General features: G+C 41.1%; 1 protein-coding gene across 1 annotated transcript in view; it reads right to left on the bottom strand.

Moving 5' to 3' along the window:
• Positions 1-1,157: 1,157 nt before the first annotated feature.
• Apob (apolipoprotein B) overlaps positions 1,158-20,992 on the bottom strand; it is a 38,176-nt gene continuing 18,341 nt past the window's right edge. Inside the window, exons 19-29 of the mRNA XM_021178578.3 lie at positions 19,466-19,648; positions 18,786-18,907; positions 16,924-17,134; positions 16,056-16,231; positions 15,744-15,931; positions 14,599-14,744; positions 12,780-13,153; positions 4,797-12,263; positions 4,173-4,287; positions 3,886-4,069; positions 1,158-2,984 (exon numbers count right to left, since the gene is read on the bottom strand). Coding sequence (XP_021034237.1) covers positions 1,449-2,984; positions 3,886-4,069; positions 4,173-4,287; positions 4,797-12,263; positions 12,780-13,153; positions 14,599-14,744; positions 15,744-15,931; positions 16,056-16,231; positions 16,924-17,134; positions 18,786-18,907; positions 19,466-19,648 — 10,702 coding nt within the window. The 3' untranslated portion in view covers positions 1,158-1,448. The remainder of the gene's footprint in view (positions 2,985-3,885; positions 4,070-4,172; positions 4,288-4,796; positions 12,264-12,779; positions 13,154-14,598; positions 14,745-15,743; positions 15,932-16,055; positions 16,232-16,923; positions 17,135-18,785; positions 18,908-19,465; positions 19,649-20,992) is intronic.

The following is a 20,992-nucleotide window of genomic DNA, read 5'->3' as shown; positions in this document are numbered from 1 at the left end:
TATCAGCTCTGGACTCTGGGTTCCTGCTCTGTTTGAATTCTTACCTTAGTTGCCTTCAGTGATGGACTGTGATATGAAAATATAAATAAGTCCTTTTCTTCCCAGATTGACCTTGGTTGTAGCATTTTATCACAGCAATAAGAACCCTGATTAGGACAATGACCTGGTATAAAAGCCCTCAGCAGATACTGATGCCATGCTCTTGTGTTTCCTGTCTTTGAGAACCATGAAAAACTGTGTCCCCCAACCTCAGTCACTTACCCAGGTTTCCCCCCCTGCTCTTTGATCTCTCTCACCTTTCCTTTAATTTCTGACTCTGAACTCTAACTCAGCTTTACTGCTCACTGCCTTTGCTTTGAACAATGAGTCACTTGATCCTTTTGGTTCTTCATTTTTATCTGCTTTTGCTGAAATCCTCTTTACCATTCATGACTTCCCAAGTTGACCTTTCAGAGGGACTCAGGCACAGCTGCACACCCCAGATCTATTCCACTGTAAGGCATGCATATGCTACTACATTGAGTTCTCTAAGCACTGGTCAGAATGTTTTCCTGGATCCCCTTCTTCAACAGCGAAAGATGAAACCATCTTTTTACACCAATATTTGCATACTCTGAAATCTTGTCAGGCTGATCCTTCCAATTTAGTCTTCCTTTTACACTCCCTGTTCTCTCTAAATAACGAGTCCAGTGTTCACACCACACTCTTACGTATCCTTTCTCATTCTTCTCTTCTTGAATTGACCTTTCTCTTTTATTGTCCATATCTCACTAAGGTCTATCCCAACCTTTCCCACAACAGCTTTCTGCTCCTTAATCCTTTCTATTTACAATCTCCATTGCCATTTGCTAACACTCATCAGACGACATCTACTTCAGCTAGAAGGACAAACAGACAGATTATCTACTACTGCCTCATCACTGTAGAGGATGTAGTGAATGATACCCCGAGCAGGACCAATCTCTCTACCTCCTTTCTTTCTTTAAAATAAGCTTACCTTAACCAATCACCTCATAATAATAGCCTCTCACTTTAAATAATTTTCACAAATAATCCTATATAGATATTATCCCTATTTTCCCCCCTGAAATAGGGTTGGGAAGGTCAGATTGCTTGAAATCTAATATGTTCCAATACAAATGAACCAAGTTGAGAGGTATGCTGCATAATAAGGAAGTATTTATTTATTTCCCCCTCCCTCCCTCCCTCCATCCTGAGTTGGACAAAACAACTCAGATCTTGAATTTTTTCTAACTTGTAAAATATATCATCTTGAGTTCAGGCTGCTTTGAAGTTCTTGGCCCTTGTGCCAGCTTGGTTGCAGGTATAGTTCCTATGTGCTTCTTGCTCTTGCTGTTGACTGCAGGTCTGGCTCAGGATGGTCTTTATAGTAGTCTACAAAGTCTCCTACTATGTGAAGGTTTAATTTGAATTTGTTAGTAGATGAATCAGAAGGTGATCATCAGTTCTCCTTGAGCAAACTTTATATAGGGGCCCACATTATTGGCTGTGGCCACCTGCAGCTTTCTCAGTAACTCGGTGATGTATCTGAGAAACACGTGGTAGTTTTGAATGGACAGGTCAATCAATCTTGTGGACTCACCAACAAATTTTTCATAGTAGCTAGAGAGTTGGTCTGAAAAATCCTGCAGATTGGAGTGGAACTGCTGGGGGTAGTCAGACATTATTTTGGCTACTGCAGTGACCCAGCTTTTCATTGCTTCCTTTGCCACAATAGAAAGCTCTGCAATCTTTTCCATCCACTTTCCATTTATATCAGCAAGCATGCTAAGATACTCTCTGATATCCCTGGACACAAATTGTTCAACTTGAGTTGACATTTTGGAAGCAAAATCAGCAGCTGTCACACTATATTCAGAGTAGACATCCCTAAAGGAAACTAAAAGGGTCTTGATCAGGTCAACCATATTTTCTTCTATTTCATAATATTTCACTGTCCACCCAACCATGCTTGGATCAAAATACTCTTCACGAAGGGCCTTCATATACTGATGGACCTGCTGTAGCTTGTAGGACCCCTCCTGAAGTATGGATTGAAGAAAGTCATTGAACTCACTGAGGACAGAGTATATGTCTTCTCTTAGGGATTTGAAAGCATATGGGACCTGTATTTTGAAGACCATGTTGATATGGTCAGCAACACAAGTAGATTCATTGTCCTTTAGGCATTTAATTTGTTCTTCTATGATGTCTAAAACTCTCTCCAAAAATCCCTGAAGACTACTTAGTATTGTTGTAAACTTGATATCCTGCTGGCCTATGTTTGATAAAATGTTTAACTCCTCCCTGAAAATCAATATGAGATCTTTTAGTTTACAAGGTTTTGGGGAAAAAGGACATTTAAATGTTATGTCATTGATTAATCTTGATTTCTCTACTTGGTTTTGAACGTAGGAAAGCAGGTTTCCTAACCCATTAAACAGCTGAGACAGTGACTTCTTGGTTTCCCTCATGACTATAGTGTAGAGTTCGTCCACAGTATATGTTCCAATGTACCCTGGGAACTGGACTCTATTGAATTTCAGAAAATGAATGAATGAGTCCATCAGCCACATGACTGCCATGTGGTACTTCTGAGTAACATGTACTATACTGTCTAACACCCTCTTCTTGAGATTCTCAGGGATTCTTAGGTTCTTCTGAGTCAACATCTCCTCATAGAGATTCTGGTAGGTATCACGGGCTACTCTTTGGGCACTCATGTTCATTTCATCAACCATCCTTCTGGCATGTTCAGCATTGACCTGTAGACTTTCTCTTAGCTCTGAAGAAAAGTATTCCAGGTGGTACTTATTGGCATAATCATAAATAGCCTTAGAAGCCTTGGGCACATTGCTTTTTAGGGAGCCTAGCAATCTGGAAGCTGCCTCTTCTTCCCAATTAATTTTGATGTACCTTTCACCATCAGACTCCTTGTACCTCCACTCAGTTTTGAATATGCTGAGTTTCTTATCTGGAGGGGACTAAAACCAGAAAAACAAAACAGATGAGAAAACATGTTTTCAATGACTCTGATTATATAATATACTACATTAAAACTTCATTAGCACTTAAAAGTAAAGATGAGGGGAGGGTCATTGGTATTCTGAAAGGGGATTTATCTTCCCCATGTTAGTTCTCATGAAGTTCATGAGAACTAACATGGTTTGTGGTTTATGGTTAAACAGGCCCACTGTTGTTAATTTCTCTTTATCACATGCTCCAGGAAGGATAAAAAGATATGTGTAGTATCTACTTAGTGGTGTTTAACACTAAGTCCTTCTGGAATGGAGAATTGGGAGAAGGAGGAGGAAGAAGGAAGGAAGAGGCAGGAAAGGACACATTCTGGAATAAAGGAGGAAAAGTCCAGGCAACAATTCCAACTTCAGCATTCATCTGCCATGCTTGTGACAGGCTTTAGGTTTATGTCTTTCCTTCTAACAATGTCATTTTTGATTTGATCCCAGCAGAGCGTATAAATGGCATGATATGTATTTGATGTGCCTCAATCAAACAATTTTACTGTAGGGAAGAATTATGAAGCCTCAAAAATAAAATTCAGAAACCACAATTTTTTGAAAAAAAAAAAAGGTACATGTGGCAGAGTTTATGCATGTCTTAGGAAATGGGGTGTGGCCCTCATCTTTGTCCTGGAAGTCATAAATAATAAAGCTAATTGGGTATCATGGATGTGTCTAATAATTAAGCTCAGTAAGGATTGACTATAACGTTTTCAGGACAGTAGTACCTGAAGGTGTTGGGCTGGCTCACCACTTGTCTTTCATCTATTTTGAGCATACTCTCAGGGACTGTCTAGAACGAAATGCATCACCTCTAGCTCTCTCCTTGCTTTTGAGCATGTGATACTCATCAGCTGGGACCCACCTGGGGGTGGAAGTAGACATTCAGCTTCACACTCTGGTCATCTGTGCTCGAATCCAGACCCACAGTGCCTATGGTGGAGGAGGCTGCTGAGGCAGACAGACTTGTCTTATCTTCTTTGTAGTACAGATGGAAGTCAGTCAGTGCTGGGCTGGTGATGTCCAGGTGAGCCTCTCCCTGCCAGTCCCTGAAAGCAGAAAAGCAGGGGGGTCATAGTGGAAGGAGTCCAGAGATGGCAAACACCACAGCAAGTTTTGAAAAGATACCAAATGTCATTAAAACTTCCATACCAAAGTCCTTTAAATAGACCATCTTCATTATATTCCACATTGAAGTCACAGTGTTGAAGTGTTCCTTTGATATTGTAGGTTAACATATCTTCTTCAATTTTGTGTGTTTCCACAACTGTATAGGAGAGATTTTATATGTCATTGGTACATCATTTTCTGTGTAATGTGTAGTGAAAACGTGGATAGATAGCTTAACCAAATACTTAATTTAAAAGTTTTAAGCATACCATGTTCAGTCTGTAGATTTTTTAAAATATTATTATTATTATTATTATTTTGTGGTAATATTTGAACCCTGGACCTCATACATGCTGAGAATGTTCTATTCCACAGAACAATACTCCAAATCCCTATGATTTTTTCTTTTAAATAGATTGGAAGTATTATTAGTCTTTAAATCATAACAGACAAAAACTATTTAAAAAAGAATGTCCTCCATTGTCAGTAGGTTTTCCCATTTTGTATATAAGAATATATGGTGGTACATATATATTCTCCATTTAGTTCTACATTTTGCTACAGATGACAATTGTGCCTTTGATGTTAATTAAATAGACAGTTATTTACTCAGAATTCAGTTGGAATAACATAGCATCCAGGAGAGGTGGAAGAACATTTCCTTACCTTTTAAAGCATACTCCAGAAACTGCAAGGTTGAAGTGCACATGGAATCTAGGAACGTTTCAACATGATCTGCTTTGGTTTTCCAACCAGCGCTCCAAGTGACATTATACAGGGGAGAAGCCATCCCAACACGTGCAGTCAGTTCTCCAAAGAAAGGAATAAAAATCCCAGCAGGTACAGAGAACTCCAAGGGTGGGATCACAATAGCCTGCTCAGGCAGGGTGACACTTGGCAGGTCAACATCGGCAATCATGTTGGCCAACTTATTCAGATCAAAGACAGTGTTGCCAACTGGAAGGCTCTTTGGAAGTGTAAACTGGGATACAGTTAAATGAATTTCAGGTATAGTTGCCTCAAAAATAGGGACAGAGGAGCCCTCTGGTGTAGAGTACTGTGTTAACAGATCAATCCCGGGGAATTTTACTTTGGGGAGCATTGTTAGGTTGAGGGCAAATGGTGAAGTACTTAACTTCTTATAGATTTTTATTCCACTGAAGTCATTTAGTTTTATCCCTGGTATAATAAATCTATCAGCCAGTTCTTGCACAGGGAGTGAGAGGAGATAGCCGTTAGGGTTTTTGGTATATCGAAGAGAAGTTGAAGCTTGAAGATACTGTCGCTTTCCGTCCATTTGTAGGAGTTCCTGCAAGCTCTTGCCATATACTGGTAGAAAGATAGTTTCAAGGTCCCACAGCTGTCCGTCTAAGGATCCTGCAAGGTCAAGCTGTATTTCTTCTTGGTCATTGGAGAACTGTGCATTGTGCTGAAGAACCCGTGATTCAACCTGAACCCCACCTTTCCAGCTGACCTTCTGGTTCTTAGTGTTAGCTTTTAGGATCACTTCCTGGTCAAAGTGATGGAGGTCAAGGAGGGAACTGAGTTGACTCACATGAACCTGTAGCAAGGTTGACATGGTCCATGGGGAGAGCTCCAAAGTAGCTCTGCATGTTTGCTTTCCTTTTGTGAAGAAGTAGCCATATACCTGCAAATGGTTTTTCATATTGTGCTCCCATGTGGCATAGATGCGTCGGAGGGTGGCTTCTCCAGCAAAATTTTCTCCTACTTCAAAGTTCCAGATACCATCAACTTTGGAAGCTCCTTGAAGCCTTACTGAAGACCGAGTACCCTTGGAATTCAGATATACATTGGCTTCATTGGCAACACTTCCTGAATATTCCTGAGAAAGGAAGGAACCCTTGATATTTCCTTTGGTGAATGACTCAATGGAAAAGTAGGAAGTGAGACTTTCTAAGCTGAACTTGTGATCAATGCCTCCTTTTGCAGTAGAGTGCAGCTTTGAGGAATTGAAGTCATAGTTTAGTTCAATGGATGATGAAACAGTGGGTTTTGACTTGGTATTTCCATTAAGTTCCTGCTTGAAGTTCATTGTGAATATGGGAGCGTGGAGGTTGGCAGTTGTTCTCACTGATGCTTCCATGTTTTTCTTGGTTAAGCTAATGGTGCTGTCATGACTGCCCTTTACAAATTTGTTAGTTAGAGAGACAGCTGTGGCTAGTTTCAATCCCCTTTTCCGCATCAGACGTGATGTTCCCTCTAATTTGTACTGCAGGGCATCAGTGACAAATGAAGAGGAAGAAAGGAAATGGGCAACGATATCTGATTGGTTATAAAGTCCAGCATTGGTATTCAGTGTGATGACACTTGATTTAAAAGAAAAGTCATAGGTAAAGTTGCCCATGGCTGGAATATAAATATTGTCAATAGTGCTCAATCCCTTGAAATCTGGGAGGAAAAACTTGAATAGATTCCCAGGACCATGAAAAACTGGCAACTCCAGGGGTGGCAGCACTAACTTGTATGAAGGCACCATGATGTTAGGACCAGGGATTGTGACACTTGGGGTGCTGATGGCTTTGGAGATCACATGGCTGGAAGTCAATGTCTCTATAGCAAATGGAGATACTTCAATGTTGACAACTGGGATAGTGTAGCCATGATTTTGAAAGGTCCCAGAGGGCTGATTAAGGGAATTTTCAGTTTTGTACTTATCAACCTTAATTTTTGCTTCATTATAGGAGGTGGTAAGAAAATGTAAAGCATTGTTTCTGACTTTCTCAAATTTTCTGTCCCAAGAATTGACATTGTTGAGAATAAATTCATAAAACATACTCAGAGGGACAACAATGGAATGCTTGTCGCTGTTCTTTTTATATTGAGCCTTTACACTCAAATCAAATGATTGCTTTGTTGTCTTCAAAAATTCTTTCAAGCCTGTTTCTTCCCATATGGAGAAATCCTTCAGTAAGGGAGTTTTGAACTCCGTGTAAGGTAAGTTAATTTCAGGAATTGTTAAAGGTATGTTTAAGAAATCCAGGTTGGCATCTCCATTCATTCCTATACTGGCTTCTATGTTGTGTTCATTGTTTATAGCAGAAAAGTTTTGATTGTATTTGTACTGATTGAATCTGGTACTCGCTTGCCAGCTTGCTTGTTGGGCATGGGGACTCAGAAACAATGCATAGTTATTCAGGAAGTCTATTTTCCCAGTCAGCTTTAGTGGAAAACTCACTTTCAAATTTCCTTCATTATTTGTGGATGCAGTAATCTCAAATGGTTGTGCTGAAAAGAAGAGAGAATTTTTCAAAGTTCCAATAACTTTTCCATTTAAGTTGGCATTGTGCTCACCAGTCATTTCTGCCTTTGCGTCCTTGAGCAGTGCCTGACCATTGGCAGTTAGAATGCTGGCGCCCACGTGCTGAGATTCAACTTTTGACTCAACTTCAAACTTAGAATAGTTGAGGAAGCCAGATTCATAAGTCAGTTTTTGGATGACCCGTAAGTGTTTGCCATTTATGTTATTGGATAATCCAAAAAAAGCAATGGGACCATCCACAGTAAAGCTAATTTGGGACGAATGTATGCCTTCATCCGAGAAGTTGGGACAGGCCCAGTTCCATGACCCTGTCTCTGAAGATGTCAATGTCACATGTCCAGCTTCTAATAGTGTCTTGATTTCATTATTAAGAGAAGCCTTACTGGAGAAGTCCAGCCTAGGAACACTCAACTTGTGGAAGTACTTTGTGTGACTGTCAAGGGTGAGCTGATTGTTTACTTTGACAGTCATACCATTATTAAACTCTACTTCATTTTTCTCTGTGTGAAAACTTGCGACGGTGTCTGATTTTCCCTCAATGGCCTTTCCATCAAATACTATCTCACCCTCATGCTCCATTCTCACATGCTTACTGGAGAAGTTCATAGATTCCTTCAGGACTGGAGGATGAGGATTTAACTCCAGGAATTGAGCTTGTGCTTGAAAATCAAAATTGAGAGCTTCAAATTGGGACTCTCCTTTAGCAGTGACAGAAGCCACAATCTCTGCTTTGTTCTCTGAAGTTGTTACATTCTGTATGTTGGCATTAGCATCTAATATAAAGAGAGGAGATTGGATCTTAAGGATGCTATGCAGTTTGCCAAAAGCAGGTATTTCAATTGTATGTGAGAGGCGAGGAAGTTGGAATTCTGGTATGTGAAGATCAGGAACGTGTAAATCTTTGAGATTGACGTTTGGGATTGTGAATTCTGGAATTGTGATTTCTGGTACATGGAAGTCTGGCAGAGTGAGTCTTGCGAGAGGAATGTTCAGTACATCCAGGTCTCTCAAGTATATTTCTGGAAGAGGCCATTGTAGCTCACTGCTCAAAATTTGGTCGATAGTTCTAATGATCTTTGCTTTTATTTCCAGCAAGTCAATTGTAAAGGAATGGACATGGAAGGTGTTGAGAAGAGTGAATTCTGGAGTGGAAAATCTCAATGGGATTTTTATATTCTTTAACATTTTAAAGTTTATCCGAATTGATGGAATCCTCAAATCCGTCAAGGGGACTATAAAGTCAGGGGTCTGAAAGTTACCTTCTTGGAGAGCACGGAGACTGACCTCAAAAGCAGGCATGGTCCACAGAAATGTTTGCATTTCAGGAACTATGAATCCTTGTTCCACCAGTACTTTTATACTCTCAGCCCAGTTTTGGATGGAATATTGCTCTGCAAAGTCTGTTATGTTTTTAGCAGTCAGAGTCCACCAGTCAGACATATAGGTGACCAGTGTACTGTAAACTTGGTTTACCAGAGACAAGAAGTGCTCCAGTTCCCACTGAATGTCCATTTGATAAATTCGGTCTCTTACATCTTCCAGAGTATCTTGGAAATAGTCTTTCATTTGAGTCAAAATATCCTGCAGCCAATCAATGACCACAGTTATTTTGGTGTCCTTGAGTCTTTCCAGGGAGTTGGAGACCGTGGTTTTGAAGTCTTCTACCAACAGTTTTAATGCTTCCATTTTTTGTGGAAGTTCGAGAGCTTGGATTTCAGCATTGATTCTCTGAGTCATCTCATGGATTTTGCTGTTGGTTTTGTCTACAAACTGGTGATAATCAAATGCTTTCAACTTCTTTACCAACATGTCAGTCAATCTATTTAGTTCTTCAATGGTATTTTTGAAAGACAATGCTTTAAGCCACTCAACAGTATCATCAATAAACCCAACCAATTTCTCACAGTAATCTTTTATCTCAATTTGCTGTACCACATTACTGAGTTTCTGAAGAGGCTCACGCAGGCTATATCTGTGGGCCAACTCTACTGATTTATCCATTAAAACCTGGATGTGTTGGTCTACTTCATATTTCTCAATTAGCTCACGGACTATAACTCTAAAAATATTGATTTTCTCAGTTACTTTAAAATCTTCAATAAGATTCATAACAAAGTATTTGACACGGTCAATAATGTCACTTATTCTTTGGAATAGAATTGCAGTTCTCAATTGATCTAAATGCATTGTGACATCAATAGCGTCTATCTGTTGTTTTACCTCTGCAGCAAGCTGCTGAATGTCTATATTCTGAATTTGTGTCCTGAGCTGCTGTAGTTTTTCTTGAATCTGGATTCTGACTTGATATTTGGTATCCACATTTTGGATCCAAGAGGTGTTACTACTACTGATTTGGTTAAGATCAACATTTTCAACAAATAAATAGAGATTATGGATTGATTTTGCTAGATTTACACGGATATGATACTGTTCATCAAGAATTATTAGCTTTTCAATGATTCGATCAATAATCTCAGCAATAGTTCTTTTTAAGTCATGTGGATCATAATTATGTTTAATATACTGATCAAATTGTATCGCGTATGTCTCAAGTTGAGAGAGTTTTTCATTGAAGTTGATTTTGGCACTATCTATGGCACTTAGTATATCATTATCTGTAATTCTATAATTTTCCATGAAAGAAGTTATTTTTTCCTTGGCACTAGCTACTTGTCTCTCCCAGTCAGATGCATTCAGATAATCATGAATCTGCTGAGGAAGTCTGCTCAGGGCTGCTCTGTATTTCCTCACATACTGATCAACACTGAGGCGTTGCAATTCCCCTCGCATGGCTTCCAGTAGACTTATCATTCCTCTTCGATTTCTCTCCAAATAGTCTGGCAGGCTTTTGAAGAATGGGAGGTTGATGGTGTGAACATCCTGGTTCTTATCGTATTTCACCATAGCAATAATTGTGAATTCTTGGGGCTTGTCAACAGCATCATTTACCTCTAAGCCATTAAGGACATTGACAGGCTCACTGTAGAAAAACGGCAGTTTAATTGGAGAATACAGCCCAGAGAGGTCAGCCCGTCCACTAAGCTCAACACCGATTTTGTCTTTAGTGTTGTAGGCTTCAAAGTTCTGACTGTATACTTTGTCATTCAGTTTGGTCTTGAATTTCCAGGTGCTTGTCTGCTCAGCTGGCGTCAGCAAGGCACTGACTGTGTGTTCAAGAGCCGTGCTGATGCTGCTCTTGTATGGGAGATTGTGGCTTGTGGATCCTTTGTAGTCATGAGAGACAGTAAGTGCCAGAGGTTCTGCTTTCAACAGAAACTTACTATATAGCTGCCCAGTGTGTTCTCCCCAGAAGGACAGTTTCCCATCACCACTTGTATGTGTGTCGATGCCCAAGGTAAAAGGTGCCAGAGCAAAGTGGAAAACATTGTTAAAATGCAGTGGATCTGAATTGTAGCTGGTAGTGACATCAACAGAGGAAGTCAGCCCTTCAATGTCTGCATTTAGCCTATGGCTGAATTCGACACCCTGAACCTTAGCTACAGTGTCTGCTCTGTAACTTGCTACTACCAGGTCAGTATAAGATATGGTATAGATGTGTTTCAGCTCATTATTTTGATAGGTTCCTTTAAAGTTGCCACCCACATTCAGCTTCAGTGGTTCCAGCCTTAACCTTCCATTGTTGGTCAAATCTAGAGCACCATATCTCAGGTCATTGCTTAAAGTAGTTATGAAAGAATAGGGCTGTAGCTGTAAGTTAAAATTCTGCTTATAGAACTTGTCTCCACTGTAAATATTGTCCATTTTTGAGAATAAGTCCAGTGAGAGACCTGCAATGTTCAGACTGTGTGTGTGGTCAAGTTTCATTTCAGCATAGGAGCCCATCAAATCATTGGACAGCCTCAGCCCTTCTCGGCTGAGTTTGAAGTTGAAGATGTTTTTGCTGTCTGCACCCAGAATCATGGCCTGGTAAATGCTTCCCAATGACACTTCTGAGAGGGCAGCTCTCCCATCAAGACTGAATTTTGCATGGTGTTCTTTGAAGCGGCCGTTTGTTGATAATTTCATGGATGCCCCAGAGAGCCCAAGCTCTGCATTCAACTCATTCTCCAGCAGCAGGGGGCTGTACTTCAAGTTGGTGGTCACACTGGTTGATAGTCCATCACGTGCAATCTTTAGGGTTGCCTTGTGAGCACCAGTATTAATTTTGTCTGTGCCCAAGATGTCAGCATTTAACTCTACACCCTGGGAAGTGAGGGATCCTGAAAGAAGGGTGACGAGCCTCAGGGACTTGTAATTTGCCTGGTGTTCAGAACGCAGCAGTGCACTTTGCGTAGAGAAGGTCACATCCAGCTTGTTGGAAGCAGCAAAGTTCTCATACTGCCCACTGCTATCAGATTTCAGAGTCAGCTCATAGTTTTCATATTTCAAGGAAGCTGTGTTCTTGAATATGCCGTCTTGCAGGTCAGAAGTGGAGGTGATGGACAGGGTTCCATCCTGGTACATTCCCACGATCTGGTTGGTGCCCTGGAAGTAGGTGGAGTTAAATCTCATGTTGGATTCACCGCTCAGCTGGCCAGTTGTAACATCTCTCTCACAAGACAGGCCATATTTGCCTTGAGCATAAAATGAAGAAGCTCTGAACTGTCCATCAACCTTGATATCTTTGACGTATAGATGTTGTTTCTTTTTAGAGTCTAGGTGAACAGTAGCAGACATCTGTGGTCCCAAGGCACTAGATGTTTCAAATGTTAGTAAACCTTTTGAGACTGGGCTGTTCCCAAATTTTTCTACGTGGCTGACTTTGAATTTTGAGTCTAGAAATTTATGGTGTAGAGATCCATCACAGGATAATGTAAATGTGTTCTTGCTGTCATATGTTGTTTCTGCAGATCCTAACAGAAAAATCAAAAATATTGGTTAAATTAAGCAATAAATTTCCAGAACAGCATTTCTGTTGAAAGTCTTTCAGTAGGAACCTTATACATAGCTGGATCAATTGTGTAACTGTGACATTTATATTATATCCATGAAATTTGATGTCAAAGGCATTCTTCCAGTTATCCTTCCTTGGTTGCTGCAGACTGCCTTGGATTCCCTTGTCAAATGTTTCTACTGCATCTCCTACTGCATTGTATATACTATATCAGTGTTTCTTAACATAACTATAATTACTCAGATATATAGCTGCTTTATTTTTACTGTCAACAGATTATTAACTACTTAGCATATGCTTAATAAATATTTTCATCAGTTGAAAGAATGAAATGACTTCTAAGTAGCAAAACAAACAAACAAACCCAAACAACACAAAGCATCTATAGGAAAGCCCAAATCCTTTCTTCCTAGAGCTTCCCCATCAGAATGTGAGATACAATAGTCCCATGGATCTGTTCTTGAGCAGGCCTCACCTTGCACACTGTAGGAAAACAGGTCAACCACAGAGTCAGTCTTCATGCGGTACTGAGCCTGAAGGCTGAAGTGGTCTCTGCTGGTGTTGCCACCAGTGTAGGAGGCTGACCAGTTGTACAAGTTGCTGTAGACATTTGTGGAAAGGTCTAGAACACCCAAGAGAGGCACTTGAAGCTGATGTGTCTTGGGAATTGTAAAAGTGGGGACCTGGACCTCTCGAGATGGCAGATGGAATCCCACAAAGTTGAAGCTGAGGGCTGGTGTCCTCACACTCTCTGGCATCTTGAGGTCTTTTGAAGACTTGCCACCCAAAGGCAAAGGGATGTCAATGTTTATTTTGTTCTTGTTCATTGTGTATTTGACTCTGCCGTCACTGGAATGAACAAAGACAGTGTCCCCAAGGTCAGACATTAAGAACTAAAGACTGTGATTCCTCCAGCAATATTACATTTGCTCTTTCTCACCCCACTATGCTCTTTTCACCAGGGTATTTCAAATGCTTGGATATTTTTCCTTTCTCTCTACCTCCCCAATCCTTCCAAAACCCTTCCAAGAGCCACCTCTATATCTTCATGGCCTCTTATACCAGTCTTAAAGAGCACACCCTAACTCTGCTTATATAGTTATTTGTTGATTCATTTGTTGGTGTCTGCAAGGTATCTTCCTGGCAGAAAGGACAAAACTTTACCCAGTTTCTGTCTTCTTACTGTTTCTACGCTACTATTTTTCACATCGTGGATACTTGATAAGTATTTGGTAAGCCATATAGAAGCAAGTTTATATATAAAAGAACCAAAAATAAAAAAAAGAGTCAAAAAAGTGGGCGATAGTTTTAGCTTTGGCTATTTGGGAATGTTATGATTAGCCTCTCTGGGTCTTAGAGATGTTATCTGGATAGCAGTAAGCTTTCTTCTGAACCCCAGAAATCACGTTAAGGTATCAAATGAGCTTTGCAATCTTTTTAACTCAACATGCAGTGGACTATGATGTTGGCCTATAAAAATAAAGTATGTGGTATTTGTTATATGTGAATAGCCATTCATTGTGTACTACAGTAATATGCGAAGAATGCTGACTGTTCTGACCACATTCAACAGGTGAATGAATGATCACTACTGAAGTCCTGTTCTGTTCCCACATATTGAAATTCCAGTCGTAAAGAACACATTTTATCTTCAGCAATCTTGGTCTGTTTGTGGCTTAGGGAGAGTTCAGCTTTATCCTAGTAATCAGGCATGTTCAATTGTGCTCCTCAGCCACAACATACTGAGGGGCCTATATAACACAGGGTTTTTATATTCTGAATTGTGAGAATTATATCATTGCCTTAGAAAACATTGTCTTCCTAGCTCATGCTCCACAATTTTTCCATGAAATAAATAACAAATTATACACATTTTTGTTAACAGAGAAACAGAGTGAGCAGTGTGCTTCTGAATTTAGGATTTACCCTACTAGGGTGTGGGGCTAAACATCTCTTGAAATAAGTGCCTTCATTCCATGCTCTGTTCTGACTCTCCATAGCTGAGTTTGAATGCCTTGCAAACTCAGGCTATTGTAGATGTACCATTAATAACCAGGATTTTCAGAATCTTTAATAATTTTCATAAGTTCTCCATACAGGGCTGGGGTTCACCTTAGGAACTCATTTTTAATGATGCAAAAACACCAGTGCTTACTTGGTAGCTGTTCATTGTCTCCAAGTGTTTAAATAATTTCTCTGAAAGTTTTCAACAAAGAAAGACTAAATCTGTCTAGGTAAAACTTTCCCATTTCCTTGCCCAGTACAAAGATAATGCTCTTTAGTTCCCCTCTTACGTCTTTAGGAAGAGGTTGTCTGGAATATGGAAGTCAGACAATCCCATTTTCAGGAGGTTCAACTCTGAGAGGCTATTGAGATGATCCTGTAGAGTTTGGGGGTAAGGAAGACCCCTGGTTGCCATCTGAAGCCATGTGTTTGTTACCTACAAAATGACAGGGCACTTTTAGAGCAAGAAATGGGTCTGGATGGACCTCCAAGTAGAATCAACATGAACTGACAGTTTATGCTTGCAGACCAAATATCAAGGGGGAGCAGGGAGCTGCACTGAAAGGCAAAGAGACCTTACAGAAAAGTGTGAATCTCTAGTCTCTGATTTCTGTTATTATTATTATTATTATTATTATTATTATTATTATTGTAGAGTTTATTCAGGGTATGGGGAGAGGAGTTACGAGAGTAGCAGAGAAAGCAGAGAGAAGGAGAGAGCAGAGAAGTAGAGGCCAGCCATGACCACATGGAGAGAGGGGGGAAGGGAATAGGGGGAGAGGAGGGGGGAACAAGGGGGTAAGAGACAAGAGAAAGGCAAAAGCATAAGAGCTTTTTTAAAAATTATTTTTTTACTAGTTTGTGTGTGTGTGTGTAGTTGTGTGTCCATGTGCATACACGTGGATGTGTTTAGAAGAAGCCAAAGGTCAACCTTAGGCATCCTTCCTTCTTTAACACTGTTTGCCTAGCTTGTTGTTTTGCACTTAAGTCTCTCACTGGGATCCTGGACTTGCCAATTTGTCTGGACATTGAGTCTCAGGGATGCACCTGTCTCTGACCACTTTATGGTGGGATCACAAGTGTATGCCACTTGCCTGTCTTCTCATGAAGGTGATAGGGATCAACCACAGATCTCCATGCTTATACAGAAAACACTTTACTGACTGAGACATCCTCTTCTTCCTCCCTCCTCTGTATATGTGTATGTATGTATAATATGACATTGTTAACCCCTCTAGCCAGTGGCTTTTAATGCAAAAAACTCTTCTGCTTAGTGGCTTCCATTGGATATTTGTCCTATGCAGGTTTATGTGACTGGGAAACTAACCATTTAAGCTTTGTGTATGCATCTTTGAATACTTCTGCACCCAGCTCAATTGGCGATTTAGTTAACATCATCAGCCATGTGTTTATTCTGCTGCATAATCATACTTACAACAATTAATTTGGAACCCATGTCCCGAAAAGTCACATCTGTTTGAGGGACTCTGTGATCCAGGAGACCATTGGCATACTCATGCAACATTCTAGGATAATGGGAAAGATCCACAGGGAAATTGGAGGCCACTTTTTTGGTATCCACATTGGTTCCCGTGTTCCAATCAAATTCTATTATCTCATTATCTGAAAATGGATATGCAACATGGCCGTCAGTGGTGTTAGATAAGTTCATGTCTATTGCTCTCAGCAGCTACTCTTAAGCACACAGTACCCTGGGAAGGGCTCACATGATAGAAGAAACACATACCATAACGCCATGTCACTCTCTTGGAAATTGTTGAGCCGTAAGCTGTAGCAGATGAGTCCATTCGGAAGAGCAGTTTGGCAGAGGACCAGTGGGTGTGGACCTCACTCCTGGCTTCTGCTTGCAAACGTGGTATGGAAACAACACCTTTGATCTTGCCATCTCCCTTTTTATCATAACTATTGAAGAAGAAACAAGTTGGCATCAATGACTTTTTGTCCGTTCCAAGGATGTAGGTACATAGGAGTCAATAATTAGAAGTTTCATTGATGAAAACCACACACACACAGACAAACCAGAGACCTAACCATACACTGACTAAACCCATTAATGTATAAAGCCAATATTCAGCATGCAGTGTGGAGTTTGCAGGGAGGTAGATAAACTTCGTCAAAATCACTTACATCTTTCTCTTTAACCTTGGCCAGGCAATTAGACCACTCCAAGCTATGGCTTTGTCAATAAATAGGGACTTGGGACTGATAGAATTTTTTTTTTTTTTTTCGAGACAGGGTTTCTCTGTAGTTCTGGCTGTCCTGGAACTCACTCTGTAGACCAGGCTGGCCTTGAACTCAGAAATTTGCCTGCCTCTGCCTCCCAAGTGCTGGGATTAAAGGTGTGCGCCACCACACCTGGCGTGAGAATTTTTAATTCACCTAGCAAATACTTGATAAATAGATAACAAGTACTTGTTAAATAATAGAAATGTCCAGCTGAGTATGAGCCAAGGGTGAAAATGTTGAGAACTATATTTTCAGGTAGACTGTATAGCAGAGGTGTCCCTGCTATGGACAGATATAAAGTTTGAAGAAGATAGCAAGGAGCCACCAGGGCCTCTAGATCAGCTTATGTCTCTTAAACCTTCCCTTACCTCACGTGACCCACGAGAGAGATCTCAGTGATTTTCTTGTTCTGAATGTCCAGGATGAGTTTGTAAGTGTTTTTGTCCTTAGCAGATTCATCATTAACTCTTAGTATTGTCCCAAAGTTGACATCAAACCCTGGAATTAGGACTTCACTAGATAAGGTCCTGCTTCGCCGATTATATTTGAACAGTGCAGTAGCTTCAGACTGCTGCACTCCTGAAAGAGTATACGGGAGAGTTAAGAGATGGGTACTGTGAAGCTATGCAAAGAAAAGGGAAGCAGAGAGAAAGCTGCAAGACCCTGACTACTGTGGGTTTCAACAATATTGGTTAAGATTTTTCCAATTGACTATGTATTATCCATTAACTCAATTTTCAAGTATTTACTGGCAGCTTATCATGAGCTAGGGACTGTTCTCAGCATTGGTGTACCCAGATCTCATACAGCTCATCTTCTAGTTGTCAGTGGGTTCTGCAGACAGTAAGCAAATCAGTTACCTGTGTTAGATGGCAGTAAATATCATAAAGATATGGGAAATAGGCTATGAGGACAAGAGGTAGAGAGGAACAGAAGAGAGGCTATTTCCTACATGATGGTCACAAATTGTCTTTCTGTTGTGGTATGTGGTATGATAAATGGTATATGGGCAAGGCCATGGTGAAGAGAGGACTAATAAGCCATGATGAGTTCTGGTGGGGAGGGGGCAAGTGGGCAAAAGCCTCAGGTAGGCAATGCTCAGATGTTCAGGGAATGCTAGCTCTCATTCCTCAATATTTAGGAAGAATAGGATGACTCCTCACATCTCTGTCGTCATTCATCATTCTTGCCTTACTGCCTTCCCAACCCTCTCTTTCCACAGCTGCTCATCACATCCTGGACCTGTATCTGCTGCCTTATTTCCCCACTACTGGTCTAATATCCTGAAAATTTAGTCTAATTCAGACACCTCCTCTTCTTTCTGGATTACTGAAATCACTTACACACTAGATTCTCAGTCCTGCCCCCTGGCCATCTTTCCTCAACATGTTCCAACCTCAGAGTATTTGCCCATTCTGGTCCCCTAGCCTGTAACTCTTTCCCTGTGGCTCATCTCCTCTCCATCCTATCACTGTTCTCAGTTCCCTATTTCTCTTTTTAAAACAAATTCTGAGTAGTGGTGAAGTATGCCTTTAATCCCAGCACTTAGTTAGGCAGAGACGGGTGGATTTCTGAGTTTGAGGCCATCCTGGTGTACAGAGTGAGTTCCAGGACAGCCAGAGCTATACAGGGAGACCCTGCCTCAAAACAAAACAACAAAAACAACAAAAGAAACAAATACAACAAACAAACAAATTTCACATTACCTACTGGTGAAAATTCCCCTATCATTCTCTTTACGGTTTCCACCATCCTCCTTTCTCCCTACCACATCTACTATGTCCTAGAGCAGAGGTTCTCAACCTGTGGGTCATGACCCTTTGGGGTGTGGTTACATCTCAGGTATTTACATTAGGATTCATAGCAGTAGAAGAATTACAGTTGTGAGGTAGCAATGAAAATAATTTTATGGTTGGGGGTCACCACAACTTAAGGAACTGTATTAAAGGGTCGTAAGCATCAGGAAGGTTGAGAACCACTGGACTAGAGCCTTCTATCCTGTTTTCTCTCCTCACCACTGTTTTTGACATTATGAGTACTTGTTTGGCTGTTTACTATATCTTCCACGGAGGTGAAGACTTCATTTCTAGCCTCAGTTCTAAGAAAGGCCTGACACTTGCTGGGAACTCAGGAAATGTTTGTCTAATGTATCATCATAAAGTTGTCCCCTTTGAAAGTCCAGAACGCAAGACTGAGGCAGAGATATTGCAGGCTCATTTGGGATACTCACCTTCTGCTTGAACTAGGAACTTCAATGTGTCAACCAAAGACTTATCCTCTTTTAGGAGTTCATAGGTTGCAGTGGCAGAATACTGCTCCACTTCTCCTGTGGGCCTCAGCTCCAGCTCATACCTAAAGATGTCACATTACATCCAGTAACTATTAGCTCTTTTATAGATGATAATAATATCCCTCCAACAATCCAGCCTCACACACTGCAACAATGTTACGGTTTTAACATCATCTCATGCTCCCAATGGTTCTACTTAATCTTCCCCAAAAGCCCTGGACAAGGGAAGCTCCCAAGGGCAAGCATCCCTGGGGCTTATGGGTAAACTGAAATGTTGACCCGTACCTGTCATGCTAAAACCAAGTAGTGAGAATGGGAGTAGAAGATGAGGATGAGCCCCAGTGCATTGTGAGGTCTTTGAGCACACTTCACAAAGCTTATACAATGGGTCTAGGGACCCTGAAAAGGAATGGACAGACTGGACTCTACTGCAACCACCTCACCCAGTGCATGAAGGGAGGAACCCAAAATGTTGACCAGAGGACCACTGTTTGAAGCTCCTAAAAGATGATGTGAGCTCTTAAGGTTGGTAACATGGACCTACAATGCTTGGTATTTTTCTTTTTGTTCCTCCAGGTAGATGGTAATCAGATGCTAGGTGAGCACTGAGAATCTCTCACCTTGTGTCCCCTGTCAGTGGGTAGTAAGAGGCAGACTCTGTGGAGCTGGCATTGGAGTAAGCTCCTGTGGTACAGTAGTTCATTCCAGTGAAGAAAGGCTTGCAAGTTGACCAGGACTGCCTGTTCTCAATCAGAGGTGGGATCACTTCTGTTTTGGTGGTAGAGACCAGATGCAGTGTGTTGCTGGCAAAGAATGAGAAGGTGGAGTTGTTTTTGCATCATAAACTGAAATGCTTATTGCTGAATCTCATCAGGCATATGCTCCATTCTCTACCCGTCTCTTTTGTTCAAACCCACCTCAAGTTACTTGGTTTACTGAGAAGCAGCTATGAGTCCAAAGAGCATCAGTCACATGATTGTTAAGGACTCTCAGTTTTCGATGTAACACTGGCTTCTTTGTCTGCATTACCTTTCATCCCCCCACTGCAGATCTGAGATTCCCAGTTTACATTGGAAAGAGAAGCTTGGAGAGAGGAGCTGGATACAGGGAGACAAGTGCGAACTCTGCCTTTTTCACATTCAAGGTTTCTTACAGTCTGAGTTCTTTGTACTAGCACACTCAAGTGTTGTCACCTGTGCACCAAACACCCTGACCCCTCCACTACATATATCTTTCTTTCCTTCTTAGCCCTATTTTGTCTCCTTCACAACCAAGAGTTTTTTTTTTTCCTTTCAGTGTTCTCTCCAAATACCTTAACACCTTACACTGACTCCCCCTCCTTATGCTCCTCAAATGCTTGCAATCCAATGGCACTGTGTGTGTGTGTTCTTAAACCTCCTTTACCCCTCAGAACTGTTTTATAGAGATGCTCACTCCTGTCCAGACTGAGAGACTAGAGTTTAACCTCTTGCGTCTCTGTGCTTATCTCTTTATTGGGCTCAAACCTATAGATCCATTTGCCAGCTAGTTAGTTTAAATTAGTTATTTCACAGTAGCAATCCACCATCTCACTCCAAGCTACAGCTCTCTGTCTCTCTCTCTCTGTCTCTCTCTGTTTCTCTCTGTATCTCTCTGTCTGTCTGTCTGTCTGTCTGTCTCTCTCTGTCTCTGTCTCTGTCTCTGTCTCTGTCTCTCTCTCTCCTTTCTTCCCCCTTCCCTGTCCTTTTCTCCTTCTCCTCCTCTCTCTCCCTCTGTCTCTGTTTCCTATTTCAGTGAAGGTCCCATCACTCCCCTCTCTTCTTTCTCTTTACCCCATAACCAGTCAATCGACAGACACTCGGTGTTTTACTTCCTCACAGTTTCTAGAGCTTAACCCCTCTCTGCCCCACAAACATTCATCTAATACAACCCCCCCCCCCCGTCTCCTTTCAGTTCTAACTTCTAACAGCTCTCCAGTCCTATTTCCTTTTTACCTTTTTTGCTCCCCAGAAACACTAGCTCATCCTAATTATACTTCTCAATTCCTTTGGCTTCAGAAGAGTCTACACTCTTTCCAGGGACTTAGCAGGCTAGTCATGGTCCAAGATGGACTCCCCTTTCCCACTATAGCTTCCATATGCTTCCTGTGTTCTTTACTAACTCAGCTC

Source organism: Mus caroli, unplaced genomic scaffold (assembly GCF_978045245.1).
Source record: "Mus caroli unplaced genomic scaffold, Mus_caroli_1 scaffold_14, whole genome shotgun sequence".
NCBI lineage: Eukaryota > Metazoa > Chordata > Mammalia > Rodentia > Muridae > Mus > Mus caroli.
The sequence above is the reverse complement of the archived record's forward strand: the minus strand, read 5'-3'. Positions and strand labels throughout refer to the sequence as shown.